The sequence below is a fragment of the Nanorana parkeri genome, unplaced genomic scaffold (assembly GCF_000935625.1).
Source record: "Nanorana parkeri isolate BGI_ZX_2015 unplaced genomic scaffold, ASM93562v1 scaffold382, whole genome shotgun sequence".
Lineage (NCBI taxonomy): Eukaryota > Metazoa > Chordata > Amphibia > Anura > Dicroglossidae > Nanorana > Nanorana parkeri.
In genome coordinates this window covers 438,193-458,555 of record NW_017306650.1, presented here as the reverse complement: position 1 = coordinate 458,555, position 20,363 = coordinate 438,193, and the positions used below count along the sequence as shown (strand labels likewise).

Sequence of the window (20,363 nt, the reverse complement as noted above, 5' to 3'; positions counted from 1 at the left end):
GTGTGGTGAGTGAACGTTGTCACCCTAAGACAGGAAGCTACTCTATCTATTTGTTAATGGATGGTCAGGCTCACTAATCAACAGTAGGGCTGGGAATGCCAGGCAAGTTAAACATTTACAGAAAAAGTTTGGATTTTCATACAACCTAAGCTGCCTGTATCTCTAAATCTGGCCACACACTGTGCGAATATTGGTCTGCTCTTGATGATCAGCCAAAGTTCGCTCAGCGGGCGGCCCTGTCTGCAGCCTTCCGTCCGGCTTCCTTCGATCATAAAATTGAAAGAGCCGGAGAGAAAATTTTCAGGTGAACTGTGACGGCGGCCAAGTGGCTGCTGTCCCTGTTCAAGTATTCTGACAGCAGCACACCCATCACAGTCAGAATACAATAGCCCAGCAGGAGATTCATCCACCCACGCTGTATAGTCCCAGCAAATCCTCCAGGTACTAGCCAAGTATTTTGTGACTTGACCATCAGCAGAAAGGCTTGCAATGCTTGTGCACATCTATAATAAAATACATGTGAGTTACATACTTGTCAATAATAGAAGATATTAACTGATTACCAAGATGAGCGCGTATGCTGATAATGTGCTGCAGCAGTTTCTATTATGGCAGGATGGACGTTATAAGGAGTGAAATGGTTTATTTGTGTGATAGTTAGGAGGCTTTTCAATAAACTTTTTTTTTTTTTTCCCCTGACCTGATCTGTTACCCAGCACAGCTGTGAACTTCCAAAGGCCGAGATTGAAAGTGTGCAGCTGTCACCAGCGACTTGAGTAATAGACTTTCACATTGGGACACGCTCCCTCAAACAAAGATTCTTGGAATTTTACAGCAGGTTCAGAACTTTGCATTAGAGTGTTGTGTCCTTATGCTGAATGTACACGGTACATTTCAGTTAACTGTTGGTCTGCCTTTTTGGGCTCAAACTTTAAAGTGTTGGACGGTAGGGAACGGTTACAGCCCCTGTCAGGTCTTACTTTCATTGCAATCTGTGTCTCAGCTGGGTAGATTCGCCTCCCTTCCCCATTTGTCCTAGTGACAACTGTTACTGAGACAAAAAATGGTGGGAAACCCAACATTTTAGTTGTCACCAGAACAGGAAGTTAGGGGAAATTCCCCATTGGGCCCACCCGTCCTGGTGATACCTACGTTCTCATAGGCAGCGAAGGGTGGCAAAAACAGACAACCTGTGTTTTTAATGCCCCACTGACTGAAAACCTAACATGGTGGCCATTTTGATTCATACACATCCTGCGACCGCGTCGAATGTTATGCAACACGTCGCATTTGGCAGTCAGTGCTGCTTGCCAAACATGACCATTGCAGTCAGTGGGACCACACCATGGTCGCATCATGGTATTGCAATGCAAAATCCCCTTTTGAGATCAGGAAAAAAGAGGCATTCAGGAGGCAACAGTATCACTTCTTGAACACTTGTAATCTAGTTGTCAACTGCTCTTGGAAAAGTGATCCACCACGGATTTCCTTTCAGAGGGCGGTAAAGTCTGCTGCCTATGTGAACCTACCCTAAGAGGCAATTCCCCCCTACCCTAAAAGAGTATTCCCCCCTACTTTGTAGAGATTTCATTTTACTTCCTGTTGCATCTCTGGGATAGGAAGTGAAGGGAAACCTCCATGACTGCACACAGACAGTAAAAAATAAACTGATGGTTTTGAACCCTTATCTACTATATCCCAAACTAAAAAGCCCAAAGTTTTTGGCTTTACATTGACTTCGATTTTGGCACTCACCTTGTGCAGCTGCCTTTTCTCTTTGCTAAATCCCTATGGCTGCCAGTTTTCTTTTTCTGAAAGGCTCTCTATGTGAACCAAGAAAGTGGCAGATGTGACCTAGAACAACTGCATGCTACATCCCAGTTGTTTGGTATCCAAGCAGATATTGTTCAAATCTGAAAGTTAACAGCAGCACACAAAGACTGAGTGTCAGAATACAACCAGAATAAACCTTTCCTTCTTATACTTCCCATCTGCATAGGGACCTTACCACCTGAGACCATAGAAAGTTCAGGGAAAGCAGGGAAAAAATACATGTAACATGTAGTAATGGCTTACCTAGTTTATTTCTTTATATCATAAAAGCTGAGAGCTTTTAAAATGTCATATTTGTCCGATCTGTTGATACTTTATACTGTCATAATGAGCACCTATATATGAAGGAAACAGTGACATTTACTATTTAGAATACTTCTGAATATATCCAAAGTTCTAAGAGAATACAAAGACATTAGCCACCTAGTCTTCAGCATCACGTTCAACATCATCTGCATGGTGCAGGCAGTCTTAAAATAAAATGACCTAATTAAGTCAAGGATGTCCTGCTGAATTCATAAAAGTTCTTAGTTCAGAGTAGGACATCTGGGATGATGCTCTAGCATGATAAATGTGTTATAATTATAATAGTTTTTATACTTTAACCTTCGGGACAGGAGAAGACGGTGTGGAAAAAACAGGATTGTAGGTATGTTTGTGATGGGTTTCTACTCTTCTCAGTTTTGTACATTATGCTCTTAAAAAATGTTTAAAAAGATACCATTAAAAAAAAGACACTGATACAGGTTCTAAATGTATTGCGGATGTATAGAAGTTGATTTAATGTGACCTGTGAAGTGGCTGTAGAAATGATTAATCCAACTTCATGTACCAGGACTGTGCTGTGGGTCAATGAACACAAACATTTGGCATGGCTGAAAATGATGGAGGAAGGAGGTGAGCAGTTCTGGTATGGCCAGCATCACTTCTCTCAGGGGAACATTTGTTGTTTGGGCATGTTTTCCAACCTGTCAAACCTGTTCCCTCCGTCAGTAGCAGGCCAGGTAGGTCAAGGCCTCTTATAGACATGATATTGGTGGGTGATCTGGTGGAAAGTCTCTAGGTCTAGCCCTGCCACTCTATTTACTGCTGGCAGCAACATTGCTCTTTGTCGTCACGTGTGTGTCTGTTACTTTATACTTTCATTGCAAGTGCCACAGCACATCACAGTTCATATATGTTTAGAAGACTGTGTTTCACTTGTTTGGACCTCACTTAAAGTGTAGTTCCACTTTTGAGATCAAATTTGAGAAAACCCCATTTAGGTTTGTTATTTGTTCCTATTTACACAGTAAATCTAAGGACGAAAATAACAATGATATACTCACCTGAACCTCACGGCCTGCTGGCTCCTAGAATGGCCCCCTGCAGGCCCTCTTAGCTCCAGCAGTGAAATGCCCCTCAGTGTCTTCACGTCCAATACACTGTAAATAACTCACAGGACCTTAGGCTGCTGGAGCAGATGGGGAGCGAGGCTGAAGGGACCAGTCTAATAGCCAGCTGGCTCTGAGATTCAGGTGAGTAGATCTTTGTTATTTTTGTCCCTAGATGAAAATGAGCACTTAACTCTTGCAGTGTGGGGGTAGCCCCACTGCCAGGGTTAAACCCATTTGTGCACAGAGTTCTCCTTTAAAAATGTAAGAAGCAATATTTAAATATGTAAAAGTTATGCTACGTGAATGGGAACATGTAAGAAATCTAAAATAGATGTTATCCCAATTCTGATGGAAAAGTGGAAATACACTTTAAACTGGCCATACATTTATAACATTTCAGCCAATTGCTTCTAGATTGGCTGAAATTCGGTCCATGTATGGCCCTGCCGACACCACCCAGTCAATTGACTTTTGCCAAAGGAGTCGGGTGGAAAATTGTCGGGCGAATATTGATTTTAACCAATCAGCTGCAGTCACTGTTAAGGTATGCTGACAGCCACGGGCACCAGGAGTCAAAATATAATAGGCGGCAGGGGAGAACTCCCAATCTGTGCTGTTTAGTGTGGGTGAGGGAACCTTTTTTTTCCCAGCCCTAAATGTAGTTCACTCTGTAAAGCCATAACAAAACTCTATTTGCCCTTTTCTGTTTCTCTATCTCTCTCTCTCTCTCTCTCTCTCTTAAGTCTCTTGAACAAAAAAGTTTATCTCTTGGTACACAAAGTAAAATTACTTTTGAAGTTCCCTGAGTGTGTACTTCTTTCTAGATGTTAGCGTAGATTAGAAGAGACAATAGTTTTTGATGTTCTAATATCATTCCTCAGCTGCCAGAGAGCTGCTAAGTAACAGCATTCAAGGCACAACCGGAGGAGAAGGTACCGACAGACTCCAAGCACCTCGCACCTCTGCATTTATCAAATACCAGATACTAAATATTTACACAGCACGGCCTGGCGAGCTTCATGTTCCCAGGACTTGTGTGATTAGGACTGATGATAACAGTGTGTGGCTCAATAAAAACACACTTACCAGTTTATGTGTGTGCCATATTTATGTGTAACTTCTGAAGGTCAACTAATGTATAGACTGGTTGGGTCACGCAACACCTCTGGGTCATGGATGCAGAACATCTAATATTTAACAGACACCGCTATCGAATCTGATGCTGGACCTGAACAATCCAGACCTTCTGGTACCAGCAGCAGATCTGGATTCTGTAGCTAGCAATAGAATTGGTCGTTTTGGAACTACATATATGCCCCATTGGGGCTCTCAGGTCGCTTTTTTTCACATTCTGTCCATGTAATTTCCTGCTAGAGATCTGTTGGCCTTGAATTTCAGTGACCAAATTATAAGCATTCCTTTGCTGATTAGCATGCATGCTGGCATCCAGCTTTCTATATAAAGCAAATATGGAACAAAAGGGGGCACCACTGCTGATAGTAGAGTCCAGTATGGTATTTTATTTATAAAGATCAATAGAATAAGACAGCCAATGTGTTTTGGGGTTCACAATATCTCCCTTCTATATTTGGTTACGCTTGAAAACGCTTATTTTGATTGGGGGTCCTTTGTTTTGTGTGGGAGCAGCCGCTCCAAGAACAATGGACACTTCAAAGAGGCCATGCTTGATGTCAACGCAAATAAAAAATGGGGTCCTTTGCTGTAGTATTTCAATGTACCATTTCACACTTGAAGATTTGTTGTGATCCTGTTATTAAATTTGAACAGGACTCCAGTCTATATAAAGTAGTCAGGCATGCATTCATGAACTTTGGTTGATGCATTCCTATATCTTTTTTGGGTACAGATGCCAATTCTTTAACTTACCTTTTTTCATGCCACAGCTGGACAGCAGTTTGCGCTCACCACAACAGCTTAGAGAAAACCAATATAGAAAAAAAGGTTGACTTTGGTTGCTATTTAACTCCTGAAAATATGAATTGCCTGGCTGTCATGTATCTCCAGTGGACCCAATGCATGGATCATTGACCTGAGACAAAGATACAGATCAGGGATTCTGACTCCAGCTGCTGAATATTTTTTTGTTGGTTGTTACTTATAAAGAATTGATACTGGATCCATCAAGGCAATTAAGTGACAGTAAACTCAGGAGTTAAACCTTAAAAATACATTCAAGTACTCTAACTATTGCCAAAAATGTAACTTATTTGTGTATCTGTTCCTTAGAAACCAAATAGTAAGAGCCAGTGCTCACCACAGAATGAAGATCAAATATAAACATTGGAGAGGTGTCATTGCTTCCTTTATTCATTCAGCCGATACTGTAGTTCCTTATGGAGGGTGGCTACTTTGTTCCCTATGGTCCCTGTGTGTTGTAAAGTAGTCACCACTCCAAGCTCTCTCCTGTGATGGACTACAATCTCAATACAAATTAGTAAACTAAACATGAGTTTGTAGTCCATCACAGGAGTGAGCTTAGAGTGATGGCTATTTTACAACACACACACAGGGACCATGGGGAACAAAAGTAGCCACCCTCCATAAGGAACTACAGTATCGGCTGAATGAATAAAGGAAGCAATGACACCTCTCCAATGTTTATATTTGATCTTCATTCTGTGGTGAGCACTGGCTCTTACAATTTGGTTTCTAAGGAACAAAGATGTGAATCATTTGGGGTTCCTGAATCACCTTTTGGGACCCCATGATAAATTCGTAGTTCTGCTCAGCCTCCATGCTTGAAAAATGTTAGACAATTATGATGATGGAAATCTTTCTGTTGAAGTTGCATTGTAAGACACGGAAGTGTTCACTTTGGGAAAACGGCCGTAAAGGTCACAATCTAAAAGCAACAATTACACAATCTGTCAGCCGTGGAAACAAAACCCAGTCCCAAAAGCATGACTGCCCTGTTGAGAGTTAGTTCTCACACCGATGGAAAGTGGCCAAAGTCACAGGGGCCTTCTGAATGGAAGCTCTCACGTTCCAAGGTGAACACAAGAGGCCAGTCTGTGAGGAGAGATGTAGTGTATTTCATTCACCTGAGAGAGTCTCTTGAAAGTTAAGTATACTGTGTCTTTTATGTCTCCACAATTTTGAAACCTGCTCTGTTCCTTCTTCTTTTTGTCAGGACTGAAGAATGATGGCTGCTGGGAAATTTGCCAGTTACCATAGAAATGTGCAAACGAGCCATCAGTTCCCACTGACATCTTCAATGGATCTTCTAAGCAGCAAATCCCCCCTTGCTGAGCGGCGGGTTGATTCATTTCAGGATGTTTGTATCCATGGTACATTACCTCGTAAAAAGAAGGACAGGATTGCCATTAGATCCACTGACATGTTCAGCCACATGGGAACCTTGCCACATAGCAAGTCACCCAGACTACCTACCCCGATCATGCCGGATATATTAGAGGAATATCCGTTTCAAAACTGGAAAGCTGGAGTGTTCAAGAAAACAAGGTAATGTGGTAAATACAGACTGAAGTACCTGTTTAAAAAATGTTTTCCTGTTGTTTTTATTTTTTTACTTTGCACGTATTTGTTAAACTACTTGTTACATAATTTGCACAAAAAAATTGTATACATAAAAAATGACTGTTCTTTTACTACAGTTATCCTTCAAATAACTTGCTCTTCCTAATCCTACACATACCTGTTCTAATTTTTTGGAAGCATTACAGTCGCTTCACAGAATGCCTCCCAGCCAAGCTGTGTATGATTTCTATGGAAAAGCCATTCACTATTGGCACTAATGGTAACCATCCTTTTAATGGGAATTCTACCATGTATGCCCTGATGTGAAAATTTGGTAAAGAGGCTGTGCGTTCTTTAACAAGCCCTACAGTGAAGATTTATGAGAAGTGGGGACAGATGAGTGTAAAGCTGGCCACACACTGTTATATTTTCTTTTATTAAACCTGCAGGCTGAACAAAGAAAATAGGAAATTGTAGGAAATTCCTCCATCAACACTTACGAGCGTGGATGGAGAAATCACCAGATCTTTTCATTGTATTCTGATGGTGGCCGCTGTCAGATTACTCAAATACTCAGCCGATTGGCTGCAAGGTACATTTAGCCGAAAAGATATTTCAACTGGCTCCTTTGATCCACTGATCAAGGGATGCTGGCTGTAAGGTTGCTGAGCTATTGTGCGGATTTTGGCTTGTTCATCAAGAATCGGCTTAAATTTGCATAGTGTATGGCCAATTTAAGATCTAGAGTGTGGGGGGTACTTGAAGGTTAACTGTAATAAAACCACAAAAAATAGCCCATTTAGATTGTGCTACCTGCTGCTGGTTTCTTCAGAACAGAAGCATGTACACAATGTTCATGGTTCACATGTTCATGCGTATATTGATGGTAGGAAGGATTTTCTATTTTGTGGAGGAGTAGCCTATCTCAGACCACTTTCAAGTTTCATGTAGAAGTATTGGTCAAGCCCCCTTGTACCCAGGACCCATAATGCTGTGTGGGCAGCTATTTGCTCCCTGATACTAGCTACATTTATTGCCAGGGTCAGATTCCTATTTTCATACTTTTCATCAATTGAAATAAAAACACCATTACTACAAGCATTAGCATAGAGTTAGGAAGTTACAAATGTAGTAACAAGATCCAATAAGTAAATGAACAGTGCCACCACCTTTTGTACTGCTGGATATTAAATTCACAGAGATTTTTAAGGTTGGGATCATTTATTCTTGTATTCATCTCTGTAATGACCATAGAAACACTTATATCTCCTGGAATTTTCTAGTTGGTAAGAATTTCTAACCTTCTCGTGGATCAAAGTGGAGGTCCGCAATAGCCACAAGAAAGCTTGCAGCATCCAGTACAACCTCTTGTAAATTCCAACTCATTGTACTTCAGCTTGTCTTCTGTATTGTGGTCCATATAGTCCTCCTTGAAGGCAGCTAAAAATATCTGATGAAAGACAAGAGGGCAGAACAGTCTTACAGAGTGAGACAGTGCTGTGAGTCAAGGTATCTCAACAAATTTTTACAAGTTGGTGAGATGACTTTAAAACCACAGAGCTGGTTAGGAACTTTGACTGTAAAACACAGACAGAAACCGCCAAACTCCTTGTGTGGGGGGTTAATGGAGCACAAAAGCTCTGTTATGGTCTTTTCCAGCAAATGGGTAAACATCTACCTGATGGTCTTCTGCTCTGTAGCACAGAACACACACTGAACTATTCAGCTACTGCCTGTTCAGTCTAGTCTGTAGATTTATTACACAGGCAACTTAAACTGTGACCAGAAGCTGAAAATACCAGATGTTATCAGAAAACAGCAACTGGAGCGTGCTTCTATGTAATAATTATCTCCTCCCAACCTGAGAGGTCAACCAGCCAAAATGTGAATGGCTCTTAGAAAAATTCTGAAAGTCCTGTTCAGTCCAAATTTAATAACAGGATCACAACAAATCTTCAAGTGTCAAAGGTACATTGAAATACTGCAGCACAGGACCCCATTTTTTCTTAGTTGACATCAAGCATGGCTTCTTAATATGCATGATGCCCACTGGAACTCGGTTTGCTACACTACACTAATGGTGGAAGCTTGTAAAATGTCAGCGGTCTGTTTTGGTTTGACCCAGAACTGAATGATTCGCAACCATTTGTTCTTGTGGAAGATACACTTTCATCACTACTTTGCCGCTATGGTCTCTTCTCTGACAGCTTCCATTCAAATGTAGAGATCATTGTAGGCAAAATGTATTTTTTTTTTATCCTAGTTTTGGATAGAGTAGGAAAGAGAGAAATTGTCGCTGGTAAAAGAACTGAGGGAAAATGTTAGTAGCGGAGACAAATGGCATTAATAGCCTGACAGGGGTCCAACACCTTCCCCACTCTATCCAAAACAAAAAAAAAAGTATTAGATGGAGCTGGGCTTTAGAGAAAATGCACAGTGGCCTCCCAATAGAACAGCACACTAGGCATATGGGCTGGTATTCTCATGGATGGAACCATTATTTTTTTATTCTCAATTAACGGAACTATTATTTGTCCCTCATCAGCGGAGCCAGAAGCAAAAAAAAAAGTATAATTTCAGTCCGTGGGGAAAGAAGGCATAAAGGAAGCTAACATTTTTTTTTCACAGCTGCTGCATAGGGATTGCTAGGAAGCTGTGACACATGAAATGGAGCAATACAAATCTTACAACAACTTCTATGCACAAGAACAGTTATATGGAAAAGCATGAGGAATGGCATGACACTCATGAAAACCCATCTGCAGGCAAATTTTTCCCTAGCTTCTTTCCAACCAACACCACTTAAGATCCCAACATTAAGCAATTAAAACAAATTATAAAGCTGTTTTTTTTATTTAATATTTATTACAGGTATTTATATAGTGTTGTCCGTTTACTCAGTACTTTGCATACTATTCACATCAGTCCCCGCCCTCAAGGAGCTTACAATCTAAGGTCCCTATCTTATATGTATACATACATGAACGAACATACTAGGGCCAACTTAGATAGGAGCCAACCTACTAGCATGTCTTCAGAGTGGACGAGGAAACTGGGGTACCCAGAGGGAAACCCATGCAAGCACAGGGAGAGCATGCAAAACTCCATGCACATAGTGTCCTGACCTGGATTTTGTTATTTCTGAACTTGCAGTCACACTTTCCTTGCTGGTGACTTTTCCCAGAATACAGGCTGGCGTTTCAGCACTTCAGTCTGTTTCTGGTGACAACCATTCCCCTTATTGTAATGTGTTGTATTCCCCTTATTGTAACTGTGCCCAGTGTTCTGCAGCCTGGGAGCACCCCTGTCCCTGGACAGCCATGGGGAAGTATCCATGTCACCCAGGCAGCAATGTGTACACCCAAAGAAAGACTATCCCACTCTTCATTGAGAAAATGGGTGGACTTGGGATCTTACACATCACATGACATTGGATTTCTGGTAACTATTATGTGCTTTTAGAGTATTTTTTTATTTACTTTTGCTATTTGTTATAGTATGCAGGGATTTATTTGGGAAGGGCTCCTGGCCGGACTGGGACTTTTCTGAAATTGTCAGCTGTTAGATGCTTATAATTCCTGTGGAAATGCACCACACACAGTACTGTATAGATGCTTACCACCAGTGGTAGAAGTTCCACACAGCCTAATATGGCTGACTGCGAGAAAAAAGCCAGGCTCAGACATTTAAATGCAATGTGAATATTTTCAACCTCTTTTCTGGACTAGGAACTTAAACGAGAACTATGGGTTTAGGGCTTTTCCCCATAGTTCTAAGGGTAACGGGAGGACACAAACTAGCGTCCTCCCGTCACCCAAAGCTCAGTATACCGCGAGCTACAGCTCACGGTATACTGAGACACTGCAGCCAGAACGGATCCTGACAATTAGGTCTGGATCCACCCACCTATCTAAAGGCAGAGCTAGCTGTACCCGCCCACCTCCCCCGTCCGTTCCGCCAGTCAGCACTGGAGGATCGGACAGAGGAGGCTAGAACTATGAGGCTGAGTGAAAATCACTCACCTTATAGTTCTCCTTTTAACCATACTCAACTGTGAATGTAATTAGTAGGTGTTTGTATGTAAGTCAGTTTGAATTTTAGGTTACCTTGTTCTTAGATTAGGTTGGGTTGGCTTGTCATGAAAGGTACTATTTTTTTACAAGTCAACTTTCTTCTGTGCCATTAAATATAGCATCTTCTATACTTGCTCACATTTTCTAATATGACACACAGCTGATCAAAGTACTTTTAGTGCCGCTCACAGCATCAGCATTCTGCACGCCTCTCTTTTCCACAGTGGTCTGAATTTACTTTGGCACTTTGAATGACTTAGAGAGATTTGCAATGTGCATTACATCAGCATCATGGAAGCTGCACACAAACAAAAGGCGCTCATGAACTAATGATTTGGTTACATTGTGCTCTATCTGACATCAGCAAACTATAAACAAAGGCATATGTGAAGGACCTGGCAGGGTTTTCTACAGGGATGGCACTTGGTGAACAAACGCCACTTATCTTGGTGCCCAGTTTATTAAACATATTGGGAAATGGTCTTTTTGACAGACATGCTGTGTTCATATTGAAGAAGGACTTAAAGGGGTTCTAAACCCTCAGTTTTTTTTGCCTGTGTCTACTGCTAGCAAGCAGTAGATATATGCAAAAAGTAAAAAAAAAACGCTTTAACAGCGGTTTAAACTTACCTTGTTTTCGCTGCGCGCTCCCGCCCGAGAATCTGAAACTGTTCGGGCGGCCGCAAAGCATCTTGGGGCGGGGGCATGCGCAGTTCAGATTCTCGGCCGGGAGACGAGGAGAGACGCAAGGTAAGTCTATGGACGCGTGCACCCGCATGCAGACACCGCTGGATCGGAAGTGCCTGCAAGCAGAGAGGAGTCAGCGCTGGATCGGAGAGCCGCCGCACCGCTGGAGGGACAGATGAAAACATCAGGAAAGAAGAGGAAGATCGGATTAAGAGACATCATTTAAGGTAAGTGCTGACATTAACATTGGGGGGAGGGGGAAAAAAATATCCTTTTAATGTCACTTTATGTCTAAATGGATCTTTTTTGCAGTTTCTAATTGCAGTGCTGTTTCTGCTAAAGCAGATGTCCAGAATGCTTTGTTGTCTGTGTCCGTCCTACTATAAGATCATTGGGTGCTGTGGGGTGTCTATGCCACTACAACGACTGATTTATAAACCATAGAAAGAAAGGCTAATTGTTTTTATCAAATAAATCTAAAAAGATATCCAGATTTGGATCTTATCTGCTATGCAGTGCCATAAATAGATTGTAACATTTAAATACCGAACTTACCGGAAAAAAGGTTGTTGTTGCAATGGTATATGATCAGTTTACATTCAAAAAGTACTAAGCAAACTTTTTTTAGATTTAAATGTTTATCTTTATGCAATAAACACAGTATCTAGACATGTAAACTGGTTATTGAACTGCTTTATCGAGCAGTAGTCCCTACCCCATCTACACAGCATAGGTTACTTAAAGGTAGTCAATCCATGTCAGCTAGTTATTAGCAAAATTTAAAGCCCAATTTTAAATCCACTAAATATACTCCAGTTTGATGTCAAAGCAAAAGATATACAAAGTCTTATAGTTTACTTTCTTTAGAAAGCAGTCACAGGCTGAGTAGAAAAGCCTGCCTTCTGCCAGTAGGCTGCGAAGTAAGACCCATAGTCTCTGTGTGGAAGCAGTAGCCTCAATGCAGAGTTTCGTCACACACTTTGCTAAGTGGGAATTAGGGCACTTAAGTGAACAAAGCACCATGTTGCCCTTTTCATCCCTGATGCCCCTGTGTTTTTTTTTTACGTAGCATTCATCCATATGGAATGTGCATTTTTGGAAACTGCACCAAAGATACTTCAATAACGTACAATGCGGAATCAAAGCCTCCAGATCTTTAAACCCTTTGTCAGGAAAGGCCGTGTTAAAATCTAGTTTACAACTGACAATGAGATCTGCCAGTACAGTACAGACAGGGTTAATTATGGTAAACATTAACCTCAAAGTCCCCTCCTTAACATTACATAGGAAGAAGCTAGGTAGAGTTTTTAAGCAAGTAAAAAGCACTTAAAAAGGTAAGCACCAATTTTTATAATTTATTTTTTACATTATGCTATAAAATGGAAATGTAACAAAAATAAAGTAGGCATTCCCCCAGTTTGGCTGCAATAGTGGCAGTACACTTTAATGGCATAAAACACTCCTTGTTTTAAACTGTTTCAATGATTGGACAGCCTGAAAGTAATTTGGTCGTCCACAGATAAATTGCTAAAATAATTTTTTGGGGTGATCCCCATACTACAAAATTTAAAAATACTTAACCATGGAGGCTTACTTTTCTGACATTTACTTCTTTTAGGACTTGTCTATACACAAACACTTGACATTTTCCCATGTTTTAATGCTTTCAAGGTGGGTTGGCCCACCTGGCAGGGTTGTTCATAGAAACACAATGTATTGGAGACCCGCCTCGCTGCTAGACCTGTAGCCGCGGCCTCTGTCCACCCTCTGTTCCTGTGGTGGAATGCCCCTCGGTGTCCTCATGTCTAATACACTGTATTAGAAGTGATGGCTCATGGGTCATTAGACCGTCAGACTGAGTACCTGGGAATGCTTCACACACATCAGGACTTTCTTTTACAGCCCTTCTTTTAGGGCACATATATGTACAAGGCCTTAACATAATACAAGGACCATAAAATTGTTTAATTGCACTTACTATTTTCAGAAGAGCTTGCATGCAGATCATTATAACATTTAATCCTTGTTATCTAAATCTAAATTCCCTCAAATTTGTTGCACCATGATAGAGATTTTTTTCTTGTCGGGTATTGCAAGAGGAGCATAAACAAACCACTAATTTGCTATTTGATTGTTATACAAAGTTGTTCTGTTATCAGAACACTCCTTGCATCTAGTTGAGAAAACCCTAATCCCTGTGCTTAATGGGTCCATTTCAGCAATCATAATCTGTCATTCTTAAGCGCATTTAGACGTTCATCTCATTTAAAATGTACAGAAAGTGCCTGTTTACTATTAGTCATACTCCAAACTCTTCTAATTCTTGAATTCCTGAGCAACGGAGTTGGATTCATACAGTATAGAACAGGAGGGCCCATCAGTCTAGTGTTCATGGCTTCTTGGCTTTTAGTTGACTTCAGTACATAACTGGGTAACTAATATGCATTGGTGTTAATGTAGAAGCAAGTCTGTCTGCTTTGGAGCTTGGTAGACATTGAAATTTTAGTGATAGCGAGCTCACTGCTATCATATATGGTGTGAAGAGTTGTGCTGGTACATGGTGCCAGAGCAGAGATACCGACTTCGCCAAAGAAGATATGAAGAGTCCAATTGAGATTTTTTGCAGAAGGCCCTATAAAATTCGTCTTCCACTGAAGGGGCATAACACAGAGAAAATAAATATAGTAGGGATGCACCAAAATTAAATTTTTAGACTGAAAACGAAATTAAAAATGTTGTCAGGCTGAAACGGAAACCGAAAATTACTGGATTTTTTTCCAACCTTTTAAAAATGTTTTCAATTATTTTTATTTTTTTAACTTTACTGTTGGAGGGCTTTGGGGAAATATCAGGGGTCTTAACAGACTAATGATATTTCCCTTTTAAAATAGAAAAAGAGATTGAGGACACAAGAGTCTTCAATTACTTTTTCTGCAGCCCCAGCACTCAATGAACAGGAAGCTCTCAGTGCAGAGGCTTTCTATTCATTCACAATCCAGAGATAGTAAATATTTACTATCAACCCAGTCATGAATGGACAGGAAGTGATGTATAACACTTCCTGTCCATAACTGGGGACATAGTAAGCCTACTCAGTCCTCAGTTATTTACAAATACTCAACGATCAGTACTGATTGCTGAATTTTTGTGCTCCGCTGTCTATCCTGACTGCTCCGCCTGTCACCTGAGCCGAGCTCTCCACCCCGCTCTGCCTTCTGACAGCTGTCTCCTCCCCGCCCTGCCTGCTCCGCTTCCTGAAAGCTTCTCTCCTCCCCGTTGGGCTCCGGCAGCTGGATCGGCTCTGTGTCCCCTCCGATCCCCGCTACCTCTGCCGACACAGCCTGCCAGCGTGGAGGACAGAAGCTAGTGATGCACCACATTTTCGGCCATTTTGTACTACTAGCATTTTGCCCACGGTACCAATTTTGGCCGAAATATTTTGGCAGCTGAAATTTCGTTGCATCCTTAAAATATAGGTGTGCTTTTCTACAAACATGATTATGGTTGTGATATGCTTTAACCCTAAAACACCTAAGTTACACCTAAACTGTCTAGCTGATGTTATTGGGCTGTTATTTTGGTGCCTATTCCAGTTTGCCATATTTTTATGAATGGTGCCAGCTTGTAGTGGCGCTACGAAAAAAAAAAAGCAAAAAAGTCAATGCCCTAATAAAAATAACAGTGAGTAGATGCCTTGGGCAACATGATCATTTTTTTTTAGCTCAGTTTGTCTAGGTCTGTACAGTTTATAGATATGCTCTTTCCTAACACCGAGGAGGTCATCATGGTCTTGTTAGAGTAAATAATTGGCTTATAGTAAAAATGAAAATTATACACATTTCTTCAAGCAGTGTGTCCTAGGACTCTGAAAGCAGAAAACACCCCATAATTTCCCTGTTTAAGTAACTATGGATACCTCAGAATTACAAATGCTATAAAGTGCTAATCCATTCCAAAAATGCGAAGTCTCATGCCATTCATTGCAGGACAAATAATGAGCAGCACTGTGTGAAGCCATTTGATGTCAAGCACCATCTACAGCTAGTGATTCATTTGGAATGAATTCATTGCCCTGAGAAAAGAGGAACTCTAGAATCACATTTATTCACAAAAATAGAATGACCTCAAAAGGGCCTTTTTAGTGACTCAGATTAATGTTCCCTTAACCCCTTAGCCACAGTTCCTGGCCCACAGTGCCCGATCTTCATTTTTCCTATCAATCCCTGTTTGTCTCTGCTGATGCTGGTAATCATTCAATCATAATTGGGTTACATATCTTTTATCTACTCTGCTCCGTGTGGGAATTTTCTGTGCTGCTATGTAATAACTGCCTGTTCACACACTGTAACAATATAATCAAGCATATCCATACAGAGTTAGTTTTTTATTCTAACTTTTTTTGATGCAGTCTTTTAAAATAATTGTGTCTGGCGTTTGTTTTTCACACTGCTATAGATAAAGCCATTTCTATATTTTAGAGCTCAGATACATTTTCACACGGGGCCTGGCAGGAATGGATTTCTCATTGGTGAAACAGCCGTCCTATAATGTATATCGGCTGCATGTGATCTGTAGAGGCTAACCAATTTCAGGAAAGGTTTAATTATATAGGATGATCTCTTTCCTTTGTTTCCTAAAAGAATGCATGCTCATTCGGTGCGATCATGCATTTTGTTATGCCAGGATCATTCCACAGAAAGACTATGCAGTGAATGCTCAGTGAATTATATTTTCATTCTTTATTATGTTCAGTACTAAATAATTGTAAAATAAATACATTTTTTAATTCTATGGTAAATATTAGGGATGCACCGATACCATTTTTTCGATATCGAGTTTGAGTACATATATATGTATCTTTCGATACTTGCCGATACTGAGTACAGATACCGGTACTTCCGCTAGCATGGAGCCGGCTTCCTGACCAATCAGGAAGATGGGCGGCGTGTCATTACCTGCCGCCTGGCTTATTTGTTGCCGGGAAGCTGGTTCCATGCTGTTTAGCCGGCTCCATGCTGATTGCCAATTAGCATGGAGCCGGCCAAACAGCATGGAGTTGGCTTCTTGGTCAATCAGGAAACTCAAGGGCGAGTCATTACCTGCTGCCCGGCTTCCTAAATGGCCGGGAAGCCATCTCCATGTTCCCTCACAGCACTGCGAAGTTTCGGTATCGGGGGTAAGTATCAGAGCAGTTGTACGAGTACGAGCCCCAATACTCGGTACCGGTGCATCCCTAGTAAATTTTGATATATGTATATGATTGATATGTATATGATTGTGAGATGTCAAAGTAGTGAGGTATTCTGACAGTGGAGGGCGCTGAACGCCAGAATTCAATAGGTTGGCAGGGGAGATTTGTCCACCCATGCTGTTTTGAGTGGATGGAGGAATCTGTTAAATTTTCTTATGCAGCCCACAGACTGAACAAAAGAAATCTGTAAGTGTATAGCCAGCTTAATATTTCCTATCCTAGTGTGTTAGAACTGGAGATCACCTCTCCTTCTCATATGAGGGGGTGCTTCTGTAGTCCACTGTAGTACTGCTAATAACCTTGTTTATAATTTCAACACAGCACAGGCAAAGAACGCAGGAAGTTGCAACCCCATTGGATTTCTGGAAGGATCAGCTGATATTTTTGTGTACTTGCAGCATTTTTCAAAAGACAAATCATGGAGAAATGTGCGTATTGAAGCACTGTTCTGAATATTTTTTATTGGCTCATACAAATTTCAAATACTGGAATTGCTATTTCTGTGATCTATCGCTGTTGTGTGTATCACGGCAAGAGCAATGACTAGGATTGGTTATATTTCCCAGGAATGGAACTAGTTATGTTCACAGACTCAGTCACAATGTACTGTTACATGGCACACATAATACCCAGGTGCCCATCTGTCTGGCACATAAGCTCCGAGTATGCTATGAAATCCACAGAAGGATGTGAGGCAGCATTGAACTCCCACAAATGTTTTCTTTGCCACACATCACTCCTTTATCAGATCTATGTGGAGCGGAATAAAAATATGGATACGTTTTTTGAGTAAGTAAGAAAGGTGGTTGAGTCACGCAGTTCCGGGCAGCTGGAATGTGGTATTTATGTAGAAATATGTAGATAAAAAAACCTTATCCTTCAGGCTGTTGAAATTCACAGCAGCTTGTTACATATTGCTCCTGCAATGAAAGAATTTACCTTCTTGAAAGGGGAGTTATGGAAATATCGGTGTGTATTTGTACAAGGAAATTCAAGCTGTCAAAGCAGAAGATTTTCAGAAGGAATACATGAACTTTGTATAGGTTTACTCTGATGTTTGGGGGGTTATGTGGCAATATGTGTCCAGGAGACCTTGCATACATTGCACAATCCAGTTTAACACTAGGTCATTACCTTCCTTTTACATACTATGGTTTGATCTTTGAAATCCAGTACATAAAAAATCATTGAAAAACAAAAAAACTAAAAGGCTTTATATTAACTTGCAATGTGTCTTTGAACTTAGATCTAAAAAAGTGACTAGTCAGTTCCTTCCGGCAGGGTTGTTTGCATGTCATAACGCTCTCCTCTACCGCGAGAGTCTTAAAGTGATATATTAAAGTCAAATTGTTTTCAAGCTGTTTCAAATGCTGATGAATTCACTTACAACCGATGCTGCTTCTTGATATTTAAAGGTTTTAGTTTCCTGCAGAACCAGCTGGTCCCCTGAGTTCTGGCCCTGATATCCTGTTTCAGGGTGGCTCCTTTCCCTTGCAGGGTCCTATGGTGCCACACATGTGTGCTAGTAAGTCATGTGTATCTATTCAAGCACAAAGGCACAGCAAGGAAAACCACTGCCCTCCTCCCTGCTCACCATAACTCCCTTCTCCAAGCTGGTAGACAGACAGCTACTGCAACCTGTGCTGATCTTGTACTGGGCAGGAAGTTCAGGGAAGCCGAGCTGAGACAGTTGAAGCTGTTCAGAAACATGATGATTGTAAACGCTTGGGCAAAAATGTAAAGCAATACTTTGCCAGGCAATGTACACCATATTACCAAAAGTATTGGGACACCTGCCTTTACACGCACATGAACTCTAATGGAATCTTAGTCTTAGTCTGTAGGGTTCAATATTGAGTTGGCCCGCTCTTTGCAGCTATAACAGCGTCAACTCTTCTGGGAAGGCATCCACAAGGTTTAGGAGCGTGTTTATGGGAATGTTTGACCATTCTTCTAGAAGAGCATTTGTGAGGTCAGGTACTGATGTAGGACGAGAAGGCCTGGCTCGCAGTCTCTGCTCCAATTCATCCCAAAGATTTTCTATCGGGTTGAGGTCATGACTCTGTGCAGGCCAGTCAAGTTCCTCCACCCCAAACTCATCCATGTCTTTATGGACCTGGCTTTCTGCACTGGCGCGCAGTCATGTTGGAACAAGTAGGGGCTATCCCCAAACTGTTCCCACAAAGTTGGGAGCATGAAATTTTCCAAAATGTCATGGTATGCTGATGCCTTAAGAGTTCCCTTCACTGGATCTAAGAGGCCAAGCCCAACTCCTGAAAAACAATCCCACACCATAATCCCCCCTCCACCAAACTTTACACTTGGCACAATGCAGGCAGGCTAGTACCGTTCTCCTGGCAACCGCCAAACCCAGACACATCCATCGGATTGCTAGACAGAGAAGTGTGATTCGTCACTCCAGAGAACACATCTCCACTTCTCTAGAGTCCAGTGGCGGCGTGCTTTACAGGACTGCATCCGATGCTTTGCATTGCACTTTGTGATGTAAGGCTTGGATGCAGCTGCTTGGCCAAGGAAACCCATTCCATGAAGCTCTCTAAGCACTGTTGTTATGCCAATCTGAAGGCCACATGAAGTTTGGAGGTCTGTAGCTATTGACTCTGCAGACAGTTGGCGACTTCTGCTCACTGTGCGCTTCAGCATGCGCTGACCCCGCTCTGTCATTTTACGTGGCCTACCATTTCGTGGCTGAGTTGCTGCTGTTCCCAGTTGCTTCCACTTTGTTATAATACCACTAACAGTTGACCGTAGAATATTTAGTAGCAAGGAAATTTCACGGAACACCTGAATTCAATGATTTGGAGGGTGTCCCAATACTTTTGGTAATATAGGTTAATACTACTTTTAATCTCTGGGCTGGCCCAGCTCATCTGTCCCTTCCTTTACCTTGCTCCATAACTTTTTATGCAACTGTTGGGGAGCGAAGGGGAATACTGCAGAGTTTTAGTTGATTATCCGCTATGAGTCTTTTGGGGCTGCTGACATCACATCGAGGGTGGCGGCACACGGCAACAGTCTCAGCGATTTTGGGCGCCTGCACAGTCGGGGACAATGCTAAAGCCTGATGGAGGGACTGTGTGGTCCCGAAATCGCTTATTCATATGACAAAGAACTTCAATAAATGAAGCTTTTGCTATCCTAAAAGGACTGGTGTGCCCGCGCCATCCGCAGTCACTGCGAGCACCCCCCATTACAAGGGATTTTTTTCGGTAAGTAGTGCCACAAGGATAGTATTTATTGCTTTGAGTGATAAGCCCCTCCCCTACTCCCCTTCCTCCCGCCTCCTTGCATGTTGATTGATAGCTGGAGGTTCCTGTGTTCCCAATGCATGCCCTTCTGGAGCTGGGGAGCAGTAAAAAGATGAAAAATTAAGCGTTGACCACAGAAATGTAATAAACAATGTACTGGGGGTTGTACTGATTGGTAAGAACACTTAGAATTACTTTGGAGAAGTATCGGGAGATGAAAATTTACTTTTCCCAATACTTAGAGATGATGTGTGACACTGCAGCTGTCTCGTGCTGGTTCTATATACCGAGCGCTGATGGATCATGTAACCACTGATCGCTCAGCTCACTGTCTCCATGTGCTGAGCATGAGGATTCCGTGAGGATTCCTTCCCTC

At 41.6% G+C, this 20,363-nt stretch overlaps 1 protein-coding gene across 1 annotated transcript in view; it reads left to right on the top strand.

The window, feature by feature from the left end:
- The first annotated feature begins 6,363 nt into the window (after window positions 1-6,363).
- BCAR3 (breast cancer anti-estrogen resistance 3) overlaps window positions 6,364-20,363 on the top strand; it is a 92,214-nt gene continuing 78,214 nt past the window's right edge. Inside the window, exon 1 of the mRNA XM_018559224.1 lies at window positions 6,364-6,692. Coding sequence (XP_018414726.1) covers window positions 6,370-6,692 — 323 coding nt within the window. The 5' untranslated portion in view covers window positions 6,364-6,369. The remainder of the gene's footprint in view (window positions 6,693-20,363) is intronic.